The sequence below is a fragment of the Colossoma macropomum genome, unplaced genomic scaffold, assembly GCF_904425465.1.
Source record: "Colossoma macropomum unplaced genomic scaffold, Colossoma_macropomum, whole genome shotgun sequence".
NCBI classification, from domain to species: Eukaryota; Metazoa; Chordata; class Actinopteri; order Characiformes; family Serrasalmidae; genus Colossoma; species Colossoma macropomum.
In genome coordinates, this window is record NW_023494786.1 from 17,829,630 (window position 1) to 17,854,146 (window position 24,517).

The 24,517-nt window shown below is 39.0% G+C and overlaps 1 protein-coding gene across 1 annotated transcript; it reads right to left on the reverse strand.

Moving 5' to 3' along the window:
* On the reverse strand, window positions 1–22,686 carry LOC118802403 (microtubule-associated protein tau-like). The gene is made up of 14 exons (XM_036562932.1): window positions 22,441–22,686; window positions 19,965–20,118; window positions 19,033–19,158; window positions 16,588–16,782; window positions 13,967–14,818; window positions 8,179–8,546; window positions 7,884–8,027; window positions 7,098–7,194; window positions 6,411–6,679; window positions 5,963–6,055; window positions 5,254–5,335; window positions 5,067–5,167; window positions 3,641–3,818; window positions 1–1,948 (listed from the first exon to the last, which is right to left on the reverse strand). The coding sequence occupies exons 2-14, from the start codon at window positions 20,107–20,109 to the stop codon at window positions 1,944–1,946; spliced, it is 2,655 nt and encodes an 884-aa protein (XP_036418825.1). The 5' UTR covers window positions 20,110–20,118; window positions 22,441–22,686; the 3' UTR covers window positions 1–1,943.
* Between the last annotated feature and the right edge of the window lie 1,831 nt (window positions 22,687–24,517).

Consider the following 24,517-nt stretch of genomic DNA (forward strand, 5'->3'; position numbering starts at 1 on the left):
AAACCATCCTTTTTAAGCGTTTGTACTTTACACTGAACACGTTTTTCTTCTTTTTGAAAACTGTAGGGAGGGGCTTTCCTTTCTGCTTCTGTGCTGTATTTGGAAATTCAGTGGGATGTCGTGTTTTCAAGTTCTATCAAACCTGTAGTGGAGAAGTTCTTGGATGTTGTTCCCTCTTGATACTTGACATGAACTGTGATTACAAATCGCTGGTCTAATGCGAAGTAGTTAGATAGTCCAAATAGTCTAACAGTGTCAAATTGGAGTTTGGAAGAAGAAAAATGAATAAAACTGAAGGGGTGGATCAAATATTAATTTTGCTACACCTCTTGGGCCGACTGAGGTATAAAAAAACACCTTTTTATGCCTTTGATTACGTGGCAGCTCCTTATGATGCAGGCAAATTAATAAAATACTAAACTGGCCAACAGCATTCAGTTAGATACCACTTGGCAACTTTAATGCAACATTAATTGGAGTTAAAATGTAATCGATTGTCCCTCAATCACATTGTCATATGCTAAGTTTAGTTAGTTCTTCAGTTCTTTCACAACCATATCAATGGGTATCATACAGAACATCTCCTAATCATGGACAGTGAGATGGACCTGATTTTGTATTTTCGTCGTGCTGTGTCAGCATGCTTCCCTCCTGCATAATACGCCTTCATATGTCCCACAGCATCTCATGTTTCTTTTCTTACTGCCTCTTCCTTCTGCTCCTGGCATACTCTCATAACACTCATATAGCATGTGGGACTGAGCCTTTTTCTCCACTCTGTGCTACAGTAAACGTTGGGAAGGTGTGTGTTAATCTACGATCCTGATGTTCAACTAATTATTCAGTTACTCTAGAGATCAGAGAAATGCTGATATAAGTGACAGACAAGGTAATGACTCATTGTTACTGTAATCTATGCACATTACAGTGGAACTGTAAATGTCCTACTATTCAAACAGCCTACAAGTGCCTAGTAGTGTTCTATGTATGGAGGTAACATGTTAGGAGTAGGTGGTGTTTGTTGATTTAATTAGGTTAAACAGACAGTCTGGCATGCTTGTAATAGTGGGTGCTTACTGACGGCCATAATAATTGAACAAGACACAACTGAAGTGAACTCTATAGTTTCCATTGAAGGATACCTGCTGCCAAAGGGACAAATAATACTGGTTCATTTATAATCTTGGAGCAACGCACTGTAGTGTTGATATACTAATGGTTATAGTGGCAGTAGAGGATAGTGAAGTGGATACTGGTACTGACCAAATAAACTTAATCCTACCCAGTGGTTTCCATTCATACTTAACCTCCAACCTGCTAGCCTCGTAGAACCATCCTGAAACTAATTTTATTTTTGTCTAGGTTTTTGTTGTTTCATACTGTTTAAGTGTGCTGGTGCTACCAAATGGTCGTAAGCATTTGGTGCAGCCACTGTTCTTGTTTTCAAGTTTCACCACTAGCGTTGCTGACCCCCACAGAAAATCTAACTTGGAAAGCAAACAAAAAAATGTTTCAGGATGGTTGTATGAGGCTACCAACATCCTGCATTCAGACAAGTTTATGAAGGAAACCAAGTATGGATTATCCTGAATGAAACCACAAACCTGTCAAAGCCTTGCCTTGAGATCTGATCTGTGTATATCTGGGGAAACAGAGAACATGGTTAAAGAAGAGAGAAGAAGCTGTTGACAATGGTGAGATAAATGCAGGTTTTAACGGGTCAGCTTGTGTACTGCTAGTGTACTTGTTTGAACCCATTCCCTGGCAACTAGATGCGACAGGCTGGACTGAGACGAGGGAGACTGTGGACCCCGGAGAAACACTGCGAGAGGTGTTGCAATGTGGGTGGGAGGTGGCTGCCACTCGGGGAGGACCAGGAGATGATATTGGTGCCACGGTCCGTGTGAGCTTGTGCATCCTCTTGGAAGCTCAGCATGTAAGACTCAGTCTGTGGAACAGAAGTTAGAGGTACTAAACCTCAGAGCTTTGAGTGGAAAAATGGTGTTTTCTCTGATAAAACACATCATATATTGAAATTAATATATTGATTAATTTAGATCAAGGGGTTTGAAACCTTTTCTGAACTGGGGATAGCATTAGAATTTCTTGGCACTGAGCAAGTAATGTTAAATAAACTCTTCTATCAAATCAATCTAATCTTAAATTTATTTGTTAGGAAGCCTGTGGCATCAATACTAAGTGGGACAAAGGTCTACTCAGTTCATTTCAATGTAGTTAAAATGCCCATATAATTTAGGTAAATTGTGCTTTGATCTTGTCCTAATATAACTCTTCTGATTCTGATTCTTCATTTAATGGGAATGTTAACATTAGTTGTTCCTACTCTATGTATCAGTTTCGCAAAGAAATCTGCTGACAGGAAATTTTAACTGTGGGATGGAACAGAATGGCAACTCACTGGATGGGAAGGCTTCCATTACTTATCAGTCAGCATAAAACTCTGCGTATCTGACTTGCTGGAGAGTCTGTATCTCAAACAGGCCTCCGAGTGGCATTGGCTGTAGCTGAGATGTATACCTTACTAAAGTTTCTTGAATATAAAATTGATATCACAGATAATTAATTTGAAGGTGACCTTGTAGTGGCATGTCAGATGCATTCAAATAATGTAATGAAATAGGTCCAAGAGATTTGCTTACGGTTACTCATTTTCAAATTTTTGAAAACACCTTTTGTGGCTGTGATTTGCTGGAAGAAAAAAGACAGACATCCCTCAGGAAGGAGAGTTCAATAGAACATTAATGATTAGAGACCATTTCTGAGAACTTCCTTTAATAGCTAAAAATAATTTGGAAGGCTATAATTGAGAAATTCTCTGAGGGCAATATCTGACAATGTACTCATCAACATGCAAACAGTGTCAGTGTAGCAACTGTTTTAGTCAAATAAAATAGCCTTATGCATCCCAAACCAACAGTTTAGAGCTGTATGTAGTGTTATCATGTACTTATAATTGTGTTTTAATCAGAACACTCTACACATCAGGATCAGAGTTTTTATCAGCTCCAAAACACTATAAAACAATCAGGGTGCACTGATTAAACTGTTTTATGGCTTCCATGGCTTATCAGTCATCATAAAGCTCTGGCTACATGACTGGGCAGAGAGTCTGTCCCTCAAACAAACCCCCAGCAAGTGCCTTTGGTTTTAGTTAAATTGTACATTTTGCCAATTTTAGAAAGAATTAATTTAAAGTTGTCCTTTCAGTGGCATGTTGGATACATTCAATTGACATGATAAAAAAGAGATCCAACAATTTTGCTTATGGCTACTGATTTCCAAATCAGCTTTTAAATTTTGAAAGCTTTATGCTTTAGCTATCAATGACGACAATAAAGGGCAGCTGCCTCCTTCCCCTTCCTTTTTTCAAAGGCGAAACAAAATAAAAAGAACAAAAAAAACAGAGTTTTGAGGTTTTCTTAAGACATTGACAAAAAGGATAACTCAGGAAATAGAGAAAAGAACAAGTGGGGATAACAGAGCAATTAGTTAAACAGACGAGAAAGACTAAATAGAATAATGAAATGAAAAACCTACAGAAAGAAATTAAAAATATTAAGAGTTAAAGGCCCATGGACTAGATCGCAGCTTAGTTAAGGTGCCTAATATATATTCTTACTTGTCGCAGTGATACGCTTGTCCAGGCCCTGGGAGTTCAAGAACCCCTCTCCCCCAGAGGGAACAGCAGAGGAGCCCTCCTTCAGCCCACTCTCCTTAGCTCCTTTGTCTGCCTGACTGGGGAGGCTTGCAGCAGGGGCAGGTGGGCTTCCCTCGGATTTCTGCTGTTGCTCCCCAGCCTGGAAACACAAATGAACACTGTTATGTACAGAAAGGATGATGAGGATGTATCAGAATGTCTGTTAACACAGGCTCTGTGTAGAAGGAGGGGAGTGTAGCACAGGCCACTTCACATACGAGCAATAGCTTTCATGATGCTGCAGCCTTTCTGCTACCTACTCTTCCTGTGGTACAAATGTGTTGTAGTGTGACGATGGGCAAGAAGTGCCAGCAGTTCATGTATTTTGGGCATGTTTTCCTACAAATACAATAAATCATGATGTACAGCACTGTGCTTAAGTCAGATACCACCCCTCATTTATTTAATTGCCAGTCAGAACAGCCATTAAATACAACTTATTAATTCTTCAAGAGATATTTCAGAGATGGATTAGATATAAAATAATCCACTTGCATAAGGAAGGGGCAAGTCAAAGGAAAAGAAGTGAAAAAACTTAAAGCTTTCAGCTTTGAGAGACAGGAGAAAATCAGTCTCTGCTTCAGACAATGAAACTGCTGGTGTTCTCAAAATGATGGACTGACCACCCAAAAGCCCAAAGCTTAACGTCATTGAATGTGTTTGGATAATGAAATGCAACCAACTTCTAAGACTGAACTTTGGAGGTGTGGAAAAACATCCTTGCAGATTTCTTTGAAAAACTGAAAGCAAGTCTTCCAAAAAGAATGGAAGCTCTTCTAAAGGCAAAAAAATGTACACACTTAAAAATGTATTATTTTTAGTTGTGGCTTCTGACTAATTCTGTTAAATACATGTTTTCTGCTTTTCCCTGACTCCAAAAAGACAACTTTTCACTGGAAATTAAATAAATAAAGGGTGGTTTCTGATCTCTCTTTCCTCAATACTGTATCCATAGAGAAAAACATAAAAACCCTAATATATGCCTAATAACGTTTGTAACAGACACCTAGATAAAAGAAACTTCTAATGGTTTATGACTCGTTAATGAAATATTAGCAAAACTGTTCTGCAGATTTACTGCGAGATGATCTGTTGATTTACAGATGTGACCATTTTTTTGGCCACAAGTACTAGATGTTCTTTTTGTTCCTTTAAATTGAACCTAGACTTGAATTTAACTCAAGTGGTTCAGTTTAACTGAAATAATTAATCAAAAAGGTGTTGGAGACTTGTTTAAAGTCCTCTGTACATTAGCTTTGGCTACATTTTTACAAACTGACAACTAAAATTAAATCTGCATGACAGTAGAACAGAGATTTGTAGGTGAGGTAGCAGTGGCGTTTATTACTTTGATTTGGTCGCCTTCTGGTTTATGGCTCACATCATCCGGTGATCCTTCATTGGCATTGGGGCTGCTGTTTGTCTTAGGAGATTCCACGTCACCACCACCTGTCATGGATCAGTGGTTACTTACATAATATGTATAGTATAAACAGAGAAATGATCAGCATTTGACTAAGCAGTCAGTTAGTTACCTGGTTTGTGCTTAATGTTGTCCTTGGAGCCACACTTTGCGGTCACTTTGCTCACATCAACCTTTTTGTTTTGAATCTGAACCTGAAGATCATCACATTAGGAAGACATTAAGTTCATGGGGAGGTTGTTATGTTAAAGAGATAAGAGTCCTTTATCTGTGATAGGAGTCAAAATGAGTCATAATGTAGTAGAAATCATTGAGAATTATGTGTTCTATCCTTACATTACATAGTAGTTCTGTATTTTTATACATTTTATACATAAATATTTTTACATATGTAATGCCCCTTAGATGTGTTGTGGATGACCCAGGCTGATACTGTTTTTAAGTTTTAAGTTTTTAATCAAATATAAAGTAACTGCATTTGCATTGTTTGTTTTTTTTTGTTTTTTTTTGCAGTTTGTTGAGGTTACTTTTTTCATTTTCACACAAAAATCAACAAAATATCTAACTTGTCCAGGGGTGTCCAACATACAACAGCAGCAACAAAATATCAGTCCAAATATGAACTTTAATAAACGATATGCTATTAGTCTACTGACGTTTTCAAATTGAAAATGTCATTGCTTAGGTACGTAAGTTTTGTTCGTTTGTCTAATATTATTAGGCAAGTGCTAAATACATACATATTAAGACAAAAGTACTTATACATAAGGTGTAGGTATAATATATGCTTCGCACGCAATACTAAGACATGGGGCACTTACATTCCCTCCTCCTGGGACATGCTTGATGTTGTCCTTGGAGCCGCAGCGGGAGGTCACATGGCTGAAGTCTAGCTTTTTGTGGACTATCTGAATCTATACAAAGCACAGAGGGCACAGAGTCACAGATTTACAAACAGAGTAGAGACTTAAGGTCTTAACACTGTTGAAGAATCTGAAAGAGTAAGGAAACTTCTTTAAAGTCAAACTATCTATACTACATCTTTACCACCTTACACTAATACCTTTGCATTCACTGCATAAATCTTTGCGTTATGTCAAAGTTTTGATGTCTTTACTATTATTCTACGACGAGTTAAGTAGATAGATATGCTTTTGCCTGGTACTGTAGGTGGTCATTTTTATACAGCCATAAAGAAAAACATCAAATCTCATGGAAATTAAACTACTGTACTAAGAAGTAGAGTAACCTTGCTCTCGATCACTGTACCTTGCCTCCACCGGGCTGGTACTTCATGTTGTCTGTGGAGCCGATCTTAGAGGACACATTTTTTAGATCAGGCAGGGGGGTGTTAGCGATTCGGTTGTTACGGGGTGCTCGCGGCACTGGAGGCTTCCTTGGTAATGGAACCTGCTTGGGAACAGGGGGTTTGGTGATGCGTGATGGGCGAGTGGTTGAGGTCCCATTGGTGGCTAGTGTGGCTGGGGCATTGGCATTCGCTGAGGAGGAGGTAGGGGTTGTCCTCGGCGGAGTTTTAGCTTTTTGGAGGAGGAAGGCATTAAAAACAGGAATTAAAAACAGAGACTTTAAGTTAAAGACATGGTTCTGTGAGCAAATCTGAGCTTAGAAAGCAACACAGAATATGGTGCAACTTAACAAGAAATTTGTCTTGTGGAATTAGACAGTTCAAGACTTTTCCCACATAATATGTTAAAAGTAAAATTGTTCACTGCAAAGCAATGATACATTTTGAAAAGAATACTTTGGTTAAACCACATGTCAAAACATGGTATGCTGGTTGTTGTAAGTTGACTTAACCATAAAATATTAATAAAACTTAAAAAAGGAAAAAAATGCACTTTTGGCATGTAGTGAATTTAGGCATTTAGGAATCTGTCATTTTTAACTTACGAAGTTAAGGTTGAATGTTATGGGTCAAGTTTAGTTGAGACTAACCAGAGGAACCCCGGGCAGTGCGGGTGTTGCTCTTGGTGCTGCCATTAAACTTTGGCACAGGGGGCTTCCGCTGGGGTGGAGCACCATTCTCTGGAGTCTGAAGAGAGAAAGAGCTCATGTAAGAGGTCTGGAGACGTAGCCTCGACATGGTGAAGTGGGTCAAAGAGTGGTCTAATTGCATGCTTGAAGGAGAGATGACATACTACTGCTGTTAGCATAGAGAGGGTTACTCCTGTTATCAGATGCCAAAGGCAGTCACCTGACAGACCATAGTCTCGATTTTGACCTAAATGGGTTTTTATCCAGACCAGATAGCACTGTGCACTGTAGACTTGCGCCTACCCACTATCATATACAGTGGCTTATGCTATGTGAAGACAAACATCAAAACAATTTATACAAAAATCTATTATTTTCACAGAAAATAATTTCTTAATGACTGTTTTTTTTAAATAACAAAATAAAGAATTGTTACACTTTCACTGTGCAGTTAATCTAAGTCATTTAAATGTACCCCTATATGGCTTGCACAATCTTTTTTTCAATTAAGAAAAATCTTTGCAATGACAAATGAAATATGCTACATTTTTAATGTCCAATTGTTTTTTTTTTCTTAAACACTTCCTTATAGTGGAAAATTGATTTGATCTGAGTTGCTTTCACTGCAAGCAAGCAGACTTTTACACATACTAGTTCACACCCAAATCACACCCAGACTTATTTCATGCTCACTATCATTCACATCCAAATTGCCACAGCTGGTCAGGGAAAAAAAAGTCTACTCACCTTTGCTTCGCGGGCAGAGGTGGTGCCAGAAAGTTTCTTAGTGCCACTGGTAGGGGTCGTTGTCTTGGATGCAGGGCCTTTTTTACTGGCTGAATTTTCTCCAGTGGAATGCGAGTTTGGTTTTGCTGAATTCTGTTTGTCTGCCTGCATATGATTACATGCCACAGCCACATGCAAACAGAACATTCAAAAAAGCACGCTAGCATAGATCACTCTTTTAAGTCATGGAAGGAAATGCTTGGTCAAACTAAATTTTAGCAATGGATAAAGTATTTCACCATTTATTAAGACCTACCTTAGCTTTGCTGTCAGGGCTGATCAGTTCTTTATTTCCATTAGCTGTAGTGGGTTTGACTGTCTCTTTACCAGCCTTCTCATTCTTCTCATTTTTGACCATCTTGTCTACCTTTTCACTGCCATTCTTCTTCTCTTCTTTCCCCTCATTGTTTGTTTTTTCAGCTTTCTCAACTTTCTCGTTCTTCTCAGGTTTATGGTCCTTTTTCTCTGCCTCTTGATTCTTGTCCAAACTCTCTTTCTTCATGGAGGTATCAATCTTCTCTGTCTTTTCAGGCTTGTCTGCTTTCCCAAGTGTGCTGGAACTATCCATCTTCGCAGTTGTATCCATCTTCTCTGTCTTGTCTTTAGCAGTGAAGCCTTCTTTCACTTGAAAAAGACAAGGGGTGTCATTAATAAAATGACCTTTTACAAAAGTTTTTGTGCATCAAAAAAATTATTAAAGATCCTGATCACACCACTTTCTCTCCCCTTACGTACCCATATCACTTAATATTTACAACTACTGTTACTAAAATAGATGCACAGTGTTATTTTATAGGTATTATTGGAGGAGGACTCCTTGATCGGTTGTAACTAGATGCAAGAAAGGTTCAAAAACCGATATTTGTTTGCACCAATGAAGATCTCAGAGAGGCCTGTCCTCATCGTGAAAGAAGAGATGTAGGTCACAGCAACCCCTGACAGGTACAGCTTACATCTGCATTTCCCCTCTGCTATGTCAAAGCAGGAAATATGCTGTTGGTAGGCAATGTCTCAGCAGCTTTTCCTCTCCACTGCACGTATGTCATTGCTAACAAGTATTCAGCTAAATAAATACCAGGGCAGTAGTTTACTGAAAGTAGTAGATGATCAAACAAAAGATTATTTACTTTAAATTACAAACCAGACCTCTCAAAGACTATTGGCTGTCTGCAAATGATATATATTCATTTCAAAAATATTAATTCCAAGCTGTGTTTGTTGAAGATGACTGATGTTATTACATGTCATCTAGACTGGAATAATAATTTCATTTCACATGAACGGAATATTATACATTTGTTTGTAAGGTCTAGGACCCATGTGTCAAACACAAGGCCTGCGGGCCAGATCAGGCCTACGATGCAATCTTATCTGGCCTATTTTAATTCTCAATTAATTTTAGCCCATTTTACAATGCCCTGCACTACGGTCCCCAGCATGCACTGCAGCGTAATGTGCGCTCTGACTCTCCTACCCCAACAACAATATATGGGACAGCAGTTACACCTCAATTCTACACAGTTCTATGCAATTCCACACCAAACACACTATTTGGTGCATTTCAGGTGCAGTTTAACTGATATAAACTCCTAACGTCAGCTCAGAAATTGAGTCCAAGTCTTACTGAACTTGCAGCAAAGAAAGGATGCCAGGTGTCTAGTTTAAGCAAATAGGCAGGTTTAAAAGACTGAGCTCCTGGGAACATTTAAATTTTGATTACAGGTATTCATGTAATATTTCAAGGTCTACTGCAAGTGTCTGTATTTTGAATAAACAATGTCCAGTTTGGGTTATAGCAGAACATTAATTAAAAATTAAATAGTGCCTGAGTTTGATACCCTGGTCTTGTGACAAGTGAACCATGGCAGTTCATGAAACTAGCATTCGTACTGTTCGACTATGAAACTCTATATGTCTAAAAGTTTTTAAACGCTGTTTGTGCAGTTGAACACCTGTGTCAGCAATGAGTGCACCTAAAGTAGCTCACTGATCAGAAGGAGTGTCTGGCTACTTTTTGCACATATAGAGTATGTTCATGTTCATAAATTCATAATAGCAACATGTCCATATCCTTGGAGCTATGACTCAGCACTACTGGTTATCAGCCCTTTCAGTTTCTATTTCTGTTGGGACACTGCAGTTGGTATTTTGGGTGCTAAAGGTTAGAAAATATTAATGATGTTCTCAGCATCTTAGTTCCTCCTTGAAAATTTCAGCCCACAGTTGCAGTTGTGTCATCGCTAATCTGAATATTAAATGACTCTACTTGGTTGGCTGAAGCACCCCTCCCACTTCCAACTTCACTCAAACAAATCAGTGTGTGTCATCATTGATAGAGTGGTGTTTGGACCTCTACACATCTTTGCATAAGCTGTTTTACAACAACTGCAGTGTCAATAAGCAAGAAAAGCAGTATATACTAGTATACTGGCAACAAAGTTTAATTGATTTAGCAGTTGTGCATGCACTTTCAACTTGCTAGTTTGACAGTATTATGCTTTTTGCACAGTGAGTGCCATCTATGGACATCTATCATAAGGGTAAAACACTAAATCTGAGCATAGTTGCTATAAGGTGTTAACATGACATGCAGAAAGCACCCCCAGTAGTTTGATCAGGCAAAGATGCAAATGTATTACAATTAAATATTCATTTATCGTTAAGCATCATTAAGGTGCTTCCTTTTTCTGAATGTTGCTCATTTATGATTTGCTTTTGTGACAGAACATTTTAAAGACATCACACTCAACTTTTCAATTGTAAGATAAAATCACTATTTTCTTGGTGTTCCATGTTATAGAGTTATATAAAATGAAAGACAGAGATGTCTTACCTGTTTTACGTCCAGGGTTCATCAGTCAGTGTCGTACATAAACAGAAAGTGAAAAGAAAAGAGTTTGCATTAATAATAAATGTGCTATACTTATTATTTTGCTATTAATACATCCAGATGTCCAGTAGTCATTGAGGAAAAAAATCAACCATTTGAGCAGATTCTCAGATTAGAAGTCAACTGGCAGAGCTGTAGATTTATATTATGAAAACAGTTCTAGATGAGAGAAAGTCTTGAGCAGAGCATGAGTATATTTAAAATGTAACAGCAAGTTTGCAAGAAGATTGGCCTACAATATGACACTGTCATCAACCCATACACACATAATCACACAGCTCATGAGAGCCACGCAAAGGTAAAGGATCAGTGCACTCTGGGAGATGCTGCGAGAAAAAGAGGCCTGCTGTTATCCAGAAAAAGAGCCAATAAACAATTACATTCTTTTGATTGATGCAATGCAAAGCAATCAGTGTGTTAAGACAGCACTGACAGTTTAATACATGCAGGGAGGATCAGAGAGTATATGGCACAGGGAGAGTTTACTATGGGATATCCAGTCACAGTAAATTCCCAAAGAGAACACTTTTATTTACTTTTAAAAGAGGGGTTAAATATGAATAACAGTAACTCAGCCAATCTGGGGCACTGGGACTCAATTAAACAGCTCTTGTGCAGCACTGTGTTAACTTTGCTCACTGGATACATCGGTGGGAGGTCAGCAATTCAAATTATGTTCACCCATAGTAACATACCGCATTTCTCTCACACAGATGTTTCTGTTGCAGACTGTCTATCTTTAATTCATCTTCGTTGGTAGTTTTATTATATGTTTTCTAAGTTTCTCATGGCTGCAGCAATTATCTATTCTCTAAATACTGTCACTTGGAGATCTGTTAATCATACATAAATATTCCAGTTTATGTTTTATGTGGTAATGTTGCTAATTTTTCAGAACAGACAACAGCATGTATAGACTATAGCAGTGGTCACCAACGCTCCTCCTGGAGATCCCCTCCTGTAGGTTTCACCTCCAACCAAAAACTAATGCACAATCAACTAATCAAGGACTTTTGAAGGCATTAATTAGATAGAGGTGGATCTTCAGAAACAGGGTTGGAGACCTCTGGACTATAGCATTTCCCCTAGATTTTTTTTAGACCGGGCGGTAGACCCTCTAAAGCTACCAGTGTTGTCATGGTATCACCAAATAGGTGCAGGACTGAAGTAGTATCATTGTGCAGAATAATAAATTGTGAATAAACTGTACATGTAAATACACAATTTTTACACTCTCTGCACACTTACTTTCAAGAAGTGAAAATGTAAATAATTTATTGCGAGTTAAAGTCAGTTCATTTATATCCGAAAAGTTAACATGCAACTAAATGCTTTGCATTTTATACTGTGCCAAAGAATAGTTTTCATATATTTCTATAGAAAAAAGGGTTAACCGATCCTTAAACCAACACTAAATACTGTTTGGAGAGTGAAGTCTATTAGGAGGCCCTGATAGACCTGCTTTTGATTATAAGGACTTACAGAATGCTACAGAACATTGACTACTTGTGTCTGTTACCATCTAGAGAGGATGGTTCTCATTAGTTTCCTCAATGGTAAAACAGGAAAATAGAAACACCATGCTTCAGTTTCACGTCTTTCTAGTACCACTGTTTGAACACCATATTTCAATAGAACCTTTCGAAACTAATATTTCGTTCTGCAGAATTTATATTTAAGGAGCAAGACATTCAGCGATTGAAGTCTACTTTGACCTACTTTGAAACCTAACACTAGATGTTGCTCCTTTGGAACTAACCAGCTTGCCTCTGCCACACACTGCTATATCGTACTGCTGTATCAGTCAGATCGGAACAGCAGCGGACTTTATTTTGGCCAAAAAATGAAATTGTACCACATAAAAAAACTGAATGCTAGGAAGCAACCTGCTGCAGTAATCTGAAAATTAAATGCCTCCACTTCGTTGGCTGAAGCACACCTCTCACTTTCAACTTCACTCAAACAAATTAGTGTGTGTCACCATTGATAGGGTGGTGTTTTGGGACTCTTTACATCTTTACATAAGCTATTTTTCAACAACTGTACTGACAATAAGCAAGAAAAGCACTATACACTAGTATAATGGCAACAAAGTTTAACTGATGTAGCAGTCGTGCATGCATTTTTATGTGCATGCACATAATAACTTAATACTAGGAAACAAACTTTAACCTGCTGGTTGCAACCCAATGTTTTTATCTCATCCAAGATGGGAGGGACGTGGGTTTGGCATGGCAGGCTGCCCAGCCTTATGAACTGTATGGGAAACACTGTAGCTGAGCTGGAGTAGCATTGCTTATGTCATGAAGTGTCTGTTAAATCATGCAGACATAGTCTGCATCCTAGAATATTTTCCTTGTCTTTTATTCTGTCTTCCTTGGCACATCAATCAAAGGTCCTAAGTTAGCTCAATTTGGTTGATACACTTTTCTGCAAGATCTCACCTACGCTGAAAGAGGTGTACTAGACTTTGGTCGGAGGTGAAATCTATAGGTGGTGGTAAAATCTTGCAGAACAGTGTATTAAATCTTCTACAACTTGACCCAACTCCAAAGTAGATAACAGAGTGATGCAAGGCAGGGTTTTAAGTGCAAATCACCCTCCAAACATGTTCAAATGTCCTCTTAAATTCTACAGTGTGCAAGGAGACCGACAGAAAAGTAACAGTTACTATCAATATAAGTTCATCAATCAGTTAAAAAAGTTAGTTCAAAGTAGTTATCTGTATTATTTTATATAATGCAGAAGTATAGTATAATATCCTGATCTCAAAAAACTCAGTGTTACTGATGAGTGAATGATGTTTGAAGGACGTTTGAATTAAAGATGACTTTATGACATGCTTTAAGGACTCCAGTCTGAACAATGTTCATGTAAGTTAACAACAGCCTGCTGTAAGTGAACACACTTTGTAACAAAGCGTGGCTCAGTGCTGCATGAGAGAAGCTTGTTTATTTGTGTCCAGCTGGGGATTTTGTTGTGTGTTGTCATCTGAGTTTAAACCGACTTTCATGGAAAATTGCTCTACAGTAAGTTACTGTGACCTACAATGGGTGTGGTATCTCAGTACAGACATAGCTAAGCGGAAGAAGGCCCACTCCACTGAGCCATGCATTAAGGAAATCATCTCCATATATTCTTCTGTATCACCAACCTTGCAGTTGGGGGGACTTTGTCAGCGGTGGCTCCTGGTGCTTTGTGAGTGAGGTGAGGGAAGCCGAAGCTGGAGGGTTTTGGCTTACTACAGTGCTGGAGGTGACTGGAAGGGAGGGGGCGGGGTCAGACATAGTGGAAATGTTCAGGGAGGTAGTGCTGGTCTGTGGGCTAGGGATGGAACCTACACTAGTTTTAAAGCCAGAGGTGAAATCTGGGGCTGTATGTGAGGAGCCAGTTACTACTGGGGTGCTTTGGGAAGGGTCTGAAATCGTAGATGGTGAGATAACATTTGTCTGACTTGCAGTTGGGGTAACTGATTGAACTGTGGTTGTAAGAGATGAAGCATCTGGTGTCATAGAAGGTGGTGCACTCCCTTGTTCATTGCTAGTGGTAGAAGCAGTACAAACGTCCATGTCTGTGACCACAGAGGGACTTGGGCCAGGTGGAGGAGATGGACTGCTGGTATTTGCCATGGTGGCCCACTCTTCAGGGAGCTTTGTTCTGCTCTTGCTTTTTTTGGCTTGGATCCGGCCTCCACCCCACTCTCGAATCTCGCTCTTCCAGCTTTCCCCTGGACTTGGGGGTGAAGAGCCTTCCTGGTCAGTGCTTTTTGATAGAGTTTTCTCAGGAGACCGGAGGCTTTCCAAGAGACCGTGCACCTCTTCCGTATCATCACATTTTTTCTTCCTCTTCTGCTGGCCTCCTTCATTTGACTCTTTCTCAGATGTAGCATCTTGATCCTGATATCCTTGGATACCCAAAGGCTTAGTGGGATTCTGCTCTGGTTTGTTGGGGGAATGGGACAGCTCTGTGGAGAGCTTGTCCTCACCTGTCCAAGGGTTTCCCCAAACTTTGTGGTGTACAGAGAGGAAGAGGAAGTGTCATTTTCTACCATGCATATCAATTGTGAACAAAGGTCATCAAAAATGCATCACCAACACATAAAGGCCTGAGAAGCACTGGACTGGGAATCTATCATCACTTGCACCACAGAGAAAAAACCTGACAAGACAAATCTGACACCACTTTTGCTACTCAATGGACAAATTAGAGATTTGCATTTTTTAGGCTTGACTGTATCATAATGCAAGATAAAAGAGCAAACAAGCAAAATAATCAGAAGATAATATAAATGAATCAAAGCTGTAGAGACCAGCTGACTGGGAATGTAGAAACAAATGGCAGTTTCCAACTTAAAGCTCCCCTAAATATTTCTGCTTGACAGACAGTGCTGTAGCTCAGGGCCTATGAGTCTTCTATATACAAAAGCCCAAAAAAGCAGGCCACTCTTTGGCCAGTTAATGCATTTGCTGGTGACATTTTCCACACAGGTGCACAATTTTCAGAAAAAAACTTTTTCCTCAGCAGCACCGAAGGCCTTCTTAAAACATCTGTGTTAAATATCAGGGTGTAGACTCTCCATTCTGACTGGTTTAAAGAGGTACTCACATGCATACACAGTATTTTGTTCACTTCCTTTCATGAAAGAGCACTCAATTTCATCACACATGTCCATGTTACATTTCACAGAGAATAGTGACAAGGAATTGAAGCTCTTACGGGAAAAATATTATAAATACTAATTTTATTGACCTAGTGTTTAAAATAAAAAAGGGCTCTTCTTGAAAATTATAGGCATTTGGGGAATATTACTTAATCTGATCATTTAGAAATGATATCTTGTCAAAACAGCAGAGTAATTACTTACTGATTAACAATATAAATCAGCTGTCACCTAGATTTAAAGCTGAAGAAGCACACTTACAAGTAAAAGGCATGTGTATTCAGGCAAATGCTGATCAGGCATTGTGTATGTATTTTTTAATTGTTTTATTTTTTTTTTTGACAATTCACCTTTCTGCTTTTTACTATGCAGTTTTAAAATAGTATAGGCTAGGTGTATATTCAGTGGGTGTTACTAACTAAATATTTGTGAACTGGCACGCACCAGAAGACCAGAATGCCTTAGGAGGTATATAAAGAACACTGCACTGTGAGACACACCTGTTTATTATCCAGGATCTTAAACCACTACCAGATCCCATCTCAAACCACTGGCATTCCTAAAGTCTTTAGAGGTTGTTCAAGCCTGAGAACGCAGGGTGATGGCTGTCTACTTTGCACTATTATTATTCATCTGTACATGCGTATTGTTATAGGTTAGCTGTACCAGAATCTCTAGTTCACTTTACTCTTTTTGAATACATTTGCTTCATACTGCAAGTGCATTATAGAGGAAGGTTCATTTGAGATAATGTTCAAAATAGAAAATGTATTTTGATCAACTGCACTTTTATTAATTAAAAGGAAAAAAGAAAAGAAAGTAAATTAAATATCTTAAACACAACAAAGACAGAACATAACTGAAATATTCTACCATCATTCTGACTAAGCTGTCCTCAGTGTGGTGTGGTTAGCATTTTGACTGGTCACTCCGAAACAAGAAACTGACCACACACCTTAGTTAATAAGTTAACATGATCCTGTTGTGTTGTTTACAAGAGCACTATGACCTGCATTATAATTAGAGATAATGAAAAGTGTTGATAGTTAATAGTTAACGTCTGTCTTACCTGCACAAGTCTGCAGTGAGGTGTGTTAAGTAGAGTTGAACTTTACCTGCAGAGGTGTCCGAGGTGTTAAGAGGGCTTGTGTCAGAAGGTTTACTCGGTGGCTGGAGTGGTTTGGGTGGTTCATTGGCATGCAGAGTAGATGTCTTCTGAGGTTCAGCCAAGCTGGGAGGTTTAGAGGACTGGAACGGGGCCATGCCCACATTCATATTAGCACTCATATTCATTGCTGGCTGGGAGAACCCTGCAAAGCATAACAGCGGAAATATAGTGCATGAGGTTTCAGGAGATAAATGACATGACAGGCATCAGCATTATCACAGTAGTAACCTGTAAAAGTGTCCATACTGTTGTCCTTGAGCCCCGTTTGCTGATTCGCTGGTCCTGCCGCTCAGCTAGGAGGTTTGGAGGCTGGACTGATCTTTCTTTCATTATAAATAGGGGCACTCAAAGTTTGACATGAGATACTGGGGCCACTGCCAAGAGCACCACGGTGTGCCATAGGTGCAACTGCGATGACTGAACATTATAAAGTTGATGTGTACTTCAATGACAGCACATTCAAACTAATAAAACAAATGGTAGCTTTATCACAGACACAAACCAAAAGTACTAGAGGAGACTAAATAAAGAAGTCATACAGTACTGTTCAAAAGTCAGAGAGCTTCCTTTCATTTATTACATTTCTGGTCAAAGCTGCCATTAATTGCAAGTTATTAATTTTTCTGCATCCAGAAGAAATCACAAAATATACCTTTGCTGTCCAAAAAAAAACATGTATCTCCAAAATAGTAACTTTACAGCAGAAGGCAAAAACATTGAATGGAGCAATAAAAATGCCTCAAGATTACTTAGAATAAAACATCTTTACATTAACGTAAATTAAAAGAGGTTTTATTCCAAGTAATTCTGAAGCATTTCTATTGCTCCATTCATCATGTATGTAAAAGATCAACACACAATGTAAAAGACAGTTACAGGGTTCAAATGATGTAGATAAATCAACAAAATTGGAGATACAATTTTTTTTGTTCGTTTGTTTTTGGACAGAAATAACATATTTAATAGAAAAGTACTCAGAAGTCTCAACAACTAAATATAATATTAAGTGTGTCCACCCTTTGCTTTTATTACAGCTGCTATTCTTTTTGGGAGACCTGCTCTTAGTTTTTCAAATAAATTTGCAGGGATATTTTTCTGTACTTCCTGTAAACACCTCCAAATTTCAGTTTTAGAAGTTGGTTAAATTTTCGGCTTCTGATGATCCAGATAATCCCAATTACAAATTTAGATTCATCAATTCACCTCACACATCTCAGAGGAAGCATGTGCTAGTTTTCACCCTCCCAGTTTGGTAGTATCGTAAAATTGGGGGGAAAATATTCTTTTTTGTCTATTTCTTTTTTTCAGTAATGGTTTCTGGACAGCAGTGCATCCTGTCAGACTCATAGTGTTGTCTTCTCACAGTAGAAGGATGTACAGAAACAAGTGTAGATTTTCCAGATCTGAAGCAGGAGTGGAGCTTGATTTTCTCCTCTCTCTCAAAGATAAAGGCTTTAAGTACTGTGACAGTTGTAGTCTGCCACATCTTGCAAAGTTTTATTGTTTTGTCATTTATTTTCTTTTGACTTTCCCCTTTTTATGCAAGTTGATTATTTTAGATCTTTATGCATTATTTTATATTTTATATCTCCTCAGAAATATCTCCTTTAGCCATGTTAGATGCACATGAGAAAGAAATCTGCAAGGCAGCTAAGGTGTGTTTGGGTAGTTGTGTGCGTGAATGTTAGCGTCTGTTTGAAGGGAACTAACCTTTAGGAACAGCTTTTGTTGGAAGAACACAGCTGTAGCTCATTGATTTTAAGACTGGAAGAATGGAAGAGTTAAAGTCACAGTAGGGTGCAGAAGTGAAGAGTGGACCAATTAAATGCTGATAGATGTTATAATTAGAGTTGGAGCCTTCTGTGTAATTTTCTGTTAAATGTATGTTTCTTGCTTTTTTTCTGACTCTGAAAAATGAAAAACTTGCACTTAATGGCTGTTTTGACTGGAAATAAAATAAAGGAAAGGGTGGTCTCTGACTTTTCACAGTACTGTTTGTATTTACATTGAAATGTTACATTTTATTCATTTATACTTTAGATCAGTTTCACAGGCCGATTATATGCCCATGACAAATTAGCATAATTTGACTTCTGTTAAGAAATAGCAAAGTTATTATAACAGTAATATATATTATATAAGTTACAACAGGCTATTTAGGAAAATACCTATTCCTCAGTTAAGATAATAATTAAAATATCATCATCTACCAGGCTGTCATTATTGTTTTTTTGTATTGAGTCTTAGCCTGTCAAAAATAATCATTAAGCAAGATTCAGAAAATATAATTCACTGAACTGAACTTACTGAACAACCATTACTTTCTCTTATACTCAAAGAACATTTGCTGTCAAAAGCTTTTCCTAGACAGATGTGCCACAGTTGGCCTCACCTGATACGTCAGTGCTGAAGAGCGTTTTTTCAGGTGCCCCAGGGCGGCTTGCTCCTAGGAAACCCTGAAACTGGCTCCCAGTCTGCCCCCCAGGCATTCCAGAAAGGAATCCAGACCCTGGGAAGGCTGAGACAAGAGAAATCACACTGAGTTTTGTCATTTTGTTAATGGCAGAATGAGAGTAAATGGTATTTCCTTTCAGGTCCAGTCAGATGGCTAAGTTCATGAAGTGTGACAGAGTCTGGTTTAATGTCAATGGCAGGTGGGAGAGTCTGTTCCTGAAACAGTCCAGCCTCATCCATAGTCCTAATCAGGTATAATGAGAGGGCTAGTCATAGACGACTGATGCTGAACAGAAGAGACAGGCAGAGAGTGTGGGCCTATTACCATGGTTACACAACCAGCTGTGACCATCCCCGATCCTAGCAGCAAACAAGTAATTGAGATGAGGAATGAGAACGCATTGAGCTCCATCCACATGGTTCATTAAATACGTTATGTTAAAAAATAATACATTTTGAAAATGTATCATTCAGTTTTTTTAGCTTGTGCTCTGTAGTACACTGTATGTAATCTACAGCTTTAGTGTACAGACTTAATACATCTGCACTGATGATTATTTATAATAAGAATGTCTCAAATGTAAATAGCTTTGTGCATTGTATGTCAAAGCCCTTGTGTTGTTGCACACTCTGTTCCCCATTGCTTTATCGTGGCTTTTTGACTAACACAGAGTCATCCAATAATAAAAGTTCCCAAAACTTTATATTTTTTGATGGTCTAACAAAGTGTTCATACAGTGTAGCTGTTGGCTAACATAACATGCTGTCTAGGAAGCACTCCATATAAATGCCAGTAAATTATTTTTAGAAAACAAAATGTTGAGACTTTTCAAAAAAGAGTAGAATGTATTGCATAAGGTTCAAGCTCACCTTCGCTCTTCCCATCTGTCCTCTCACCAGCTTTGTTGTCAATGCTCTTTGCCTCTGGACTAGCCACAAAGTCTTTCTTCAGCAGGCTGTCCTGGCCTGGCTTGGGAGCCCCGCATGCATTATTATCACGGAAGCTAAAGTCCATTCTCCTGAACTAAAGGAGAACCACAGAGAGAGCCAGTCAGACAAAACAAAGGGTGCACCCATCTGCTCAGCTTTGGTAGACCGAGAGTTGAAACTATTAGTTAAAAGATATGTTTCGACAGCATTTTTATACAAAATTATTGTCTTTTTCCAAAGTAATGACAAACTGCCAGCTATTATTGACAATTGTTGTTTACAAATAACTCAATAAAAACAGATCAGTCACAGTCAGCAAGTGTATTCTGATAATATAAGACTGTAACATTGCCATATGTAGAGAGCAACTAGTACTTGGTTGTATAAAAGCATTGTTCTAAGGAAATAAATTCTAAGCAAGGCAGGCAGAATTCTTTTCACTAGCTAAGCATTCACGTTACAACACAATAGAGGACAGACAGCAAACAAAGTTTATATTCTCTTTGATCACATGGGTTTTGTGTTATGTGCAGCATATGAGAATGGCTCTCTGAGTCCAAATGGAAATGAAAGTAAGACAGATGTCTGTTTCCAACTCCAGGAAACATTATAATGCAGAATAAAAGACACAAGCACCGTTTAATAGCAAGTATTTGTGTGTAAGTTTGTCCTGCCCTTCAATGGGATGTCTCAATATCACAACATAAAAGAATAGCAATTAGAGATGGCACTGAGCTCATACACGGTATCGGGCTGATATCAGCAGAACATGCTGAATTGGCTATTAGAAGGAAAAAAAGAACGAATTCAGTTTAATCCTGTAACAAATCTAGCCTGAAATAATGCACACTTTCATTGTGTGATGTGATGATGTTAGCTGTGCATCCTTCCTGTGGGATGGTAGAGTGAGTAGTTTGAGCATTTAGATAGCCATCTTTAGTTAAGTGCTTCAGTTAAAAATAGCCCATTTTAAAGCTAAGTAGTTTTTAATGGAAGAATATCAGCTCTGTATTGGCTCAAGATTTCAATATCAGTACCAGTATCAGGAAACAGTGGTATTGTAGAGTTTCTTGACATGTAGGCCCTTTAATACATCCAAGGATTAAAGGGGAATTCTACAGGACCAGCTAGTTCAATATGTAAACAAAGCCATTTAGCCTGGTTTAATGTGAAATAATCCAGTCTAGAGGAACCTGAATCAGAATTGCTCACAGTAATGGTAAAAGGAACCAGACACCTGAAGACTTTAATGCCCATAAATGCTGCGTCACAGGCAGTTGTTATATAAAATGGTTACAAATAAATTGCCTGATGCCTGAGACACTGTTTTACCACAGTTGTAATAATAAAGTTATAATTGGCCTAAAGCATATTTTTAAAATCCAGAGACATACACGGAGGGCGTTGGGATTGAAAAAAGTCCCCATAGAAAATGGATTTTTTTTCAGTTTACTACTATTTTAGCATTATAAACATATAACAATCAGAAGACGTACGCTGGTTTACAGCTCATTCTGGACAGTAAATAAAACATGCATATTTGTGTTGTGACCCCTGGTTCCTATCACCACCATTATAAAGAAATCAGAGTTGGCAACCTTCTCTACAAAAACCATTCCATTTCAAACCACTCTGAATGAGGTTTGTTTACATCTCAACGGCTGAATTATGCAGAAATTTAGAGAAATAGGTGGAGTTCCCCTTTAAGGCATGGCACAATACAAGCCACCAAAACAAGTCCTAGAAAAGTGACAGTTTGAGCGTTAATGTGATTGCAGGTAGCAGCTTTGGGGGGCTAGAAAAGCTGTCTTGGTTGTCAATGTCAGACGAGGATGTCCGCTCTGTCTCGTCGTCTTTTTTTGTGGCGCAATTTCTGCCTCTGACGTCACACACACACGCGCACACACACACGCGCGCGCACAGGCCTCTTCACTGTGGTATGACTGGATGGGCACTGGTGGCGCAGCACAGGCCTGCTGGCCCCACACCGCATCACTCACATGGCACCTGTACACACATCACCCATCAATAATAATAATAATAATAAAATGAACAGGACAGCCCCACACATCTAATATTCCCCTGAGCAACCGGGAAAACAACATATATGCGCTATTCATAATCATTACCCTGTTCATTAATTATTAATCAGTGTCCTCGCCAACTGCAGTTCTCCCTGCTCCGTCTAACAACACACACCGCTCCGTCAGTGAGGCTGAATGACTGAATGAGGGACTCGGACCGTGTAAACAGCGACTGATTGTTGACTGACTGTAACACGCCCCAGTATTTGCCATTTTCTATGCTCCCTTCATCGCGCTCCAGCAGCTCTGAGCGTCGATCAGTCTGCTCCGGACTGCCTCATTAGCACAGACACTCACCTACGGACTAGTACGAGTTTTAAAGGCTCACTCACCGCTGTAGGCTTTTCAGACTGGGATGATGAGGTTGTCCCCGTTCGCCGTCAGATCCTCCTTGGAGTACAGTGCGTCTGTATGACCGCAGACACAAACACGCACACGCACAAACACCCCGCCCCTTCACTAGGCTCGACCAATCACAGCTGGCCAATCTCGCCCGCCACTCTGAGCCCCTCGTCTCATCACTGAGGCTGCATGAAAGCAGCTCCTGGTCCTCAGCCTCGTTATCGTGAATCTCTCGTTATCGTGAATCTCTCGCCACGTTCTCTCATAAACAGCAGACAGTTGCTTACAGTTTGGTTCTCTGCGCTTTGATGTGGAGGAGAGGTGGGCGTGGCAGCGCTGATGGGCGTGGCCTTTCGCAGTGTCAGGCCCGCTTAGCCTATCAGACAACGCAGGCACATGAAGCTGAGCCACACTGACCCATTCGCTGCTCTGTGGACCTGACAGATCTGGAATGTTCCTCAAAACGAGGAATTGAGCTGCTGTCAGCTGCTGTTAAAAATAACACTGCTGGAGGTCGCTTGTTCAGCGAAAGGGCTTAATAACGTAGATATTTATTTATGTTAAGTAGGTAGATTCTCCTCCTCCAGTGTACCAATTAAGCTGTTTTTTACTAACACTGTAAATCGATCCACATCACCTTCATTTATGCACAGCAATAAAACTTAGCGAGCATGACAAATATGGATGTCGAAATCATGGATTTCAAAGCTAATGGAAAAACAAGCAGGTCACTGAAATAGAGGTTAATTTCCTGGTTAGAAAGGCAAAGCATTGTAAATTGCAGCTGCCTTTCTGACACCAGATTGTCAGTTTTCCCCTCTGGCTTGCTCAGTGGTTAAACTCACTTGACATAAAGGATGTAGTTTAAGTGGTGTTTGTGGGTGTGTGGGTGTCAAGGGCACCTCTGCTGAGGTTCAAGTGCCCCAGTCCTTGGTAAATGTGCATAGTAATCTGACTTGATTATGCATGAATACATACAATACATGCAAATTATACTGTACATCAAACCTGTGCTTATAACTGATAATATAACTGTGCACAATGCAGTTACATCAAATGGAATGGCAGATATTTAGGATTTGCTGTAATTGTGTCAGTTTAGCTGTGGTTGTTCTCAGATTGTGAGGGGTCAGGGTCAGTTTTAGATACTCAAAGCTTCCCAAGTTATTTTCCATCAGCAGAAATAAGGCAGTGCTGAGTAGAGATCCCCCACCCATATATATATATACATATAAACAAAGCACATGTGAAGCTATTTGCTAGAAAATCACCCTCATTCTTCGTTCAACAGAGCTTTAAAAACCATCATTAGATTTATCACACTGTGATCTGATATCTGTCAAAGTTGGTCACAATAAATCTTAAATGTTAATAGAGCAGGGTGTGAGATTTGTCTCTACTTGATCATTTAGAAAATCATAACAGGAACAACACTAACAGACTACAGAAACCAACTGACTATAAGCTGTCTTCTCCCAAACATGGTCATGAACGTGGTCATACTCACTGTCTTTGACCTCTTAAGCTCTCACGTCACAGGGCACAGCATTGCCAATAGCTTGACTTTCATGAAGACCCAAGTCACAGTGAGTCACCAACTGGGCAAATGTAGACACATTCATACATATTTTACACACAACACAGTACCTCATCAGAGAGATGAACCATTTACTCAAAATCGGCACGCATGCCATGTAAGACTACAATAAACACTTTGACCATTTAATTAATTTATTTGGCAAGAATACCAAACAAATGGGATGACAGAGTGGTTTACAAGTAGCTACTCCACAAGAGTTTCCCAGGAATTGTACTTAGTATTTCTCAGCAATCACTTTTGCTTGAGCATTTTTCAGTTTTTCTTCAAACTTTATGTATAGTTAGTTGTAACCTGAAAAATAATATTGGATTCCATATCAATGATTTAATCTTTGTAAATGTTTAAGTACAGAATCAGCTTTTTTTTACAGACTCTTCATAATATATTTGAATCCAGGTTATGGATGCTGATCCAAGTGAAGAAAATAATTGCCATATCACTGACCAGCAAAAGATTAATGTAAATGT

Excerpts from the sequence above, each read along its gene's own strand:
- LOC118802403 (XM_036562932.1), bottom strand. The coding sequence starts at position 20,109 with ATGGACTTTAGCTTCCGTGATAATAATGCATGCGGGGCTCCCAAGCCA. Across the intron at positions 8,028-8,178 it reads GCCCTGACAGCAAAGCTAAG|GCAGACAAACAGAATTCAGC; the intron begins GTAGGTCTTAAT and ends AATCATATGCAG. Across the intron at positions 6,680-7,097 it reads CACTGCCCGGGGTTCCTCTG|CTAAAACTCCGCCGAGGACA; the intron begins GTTAGTCTCAAC and ends TCCTCCAAAAAG.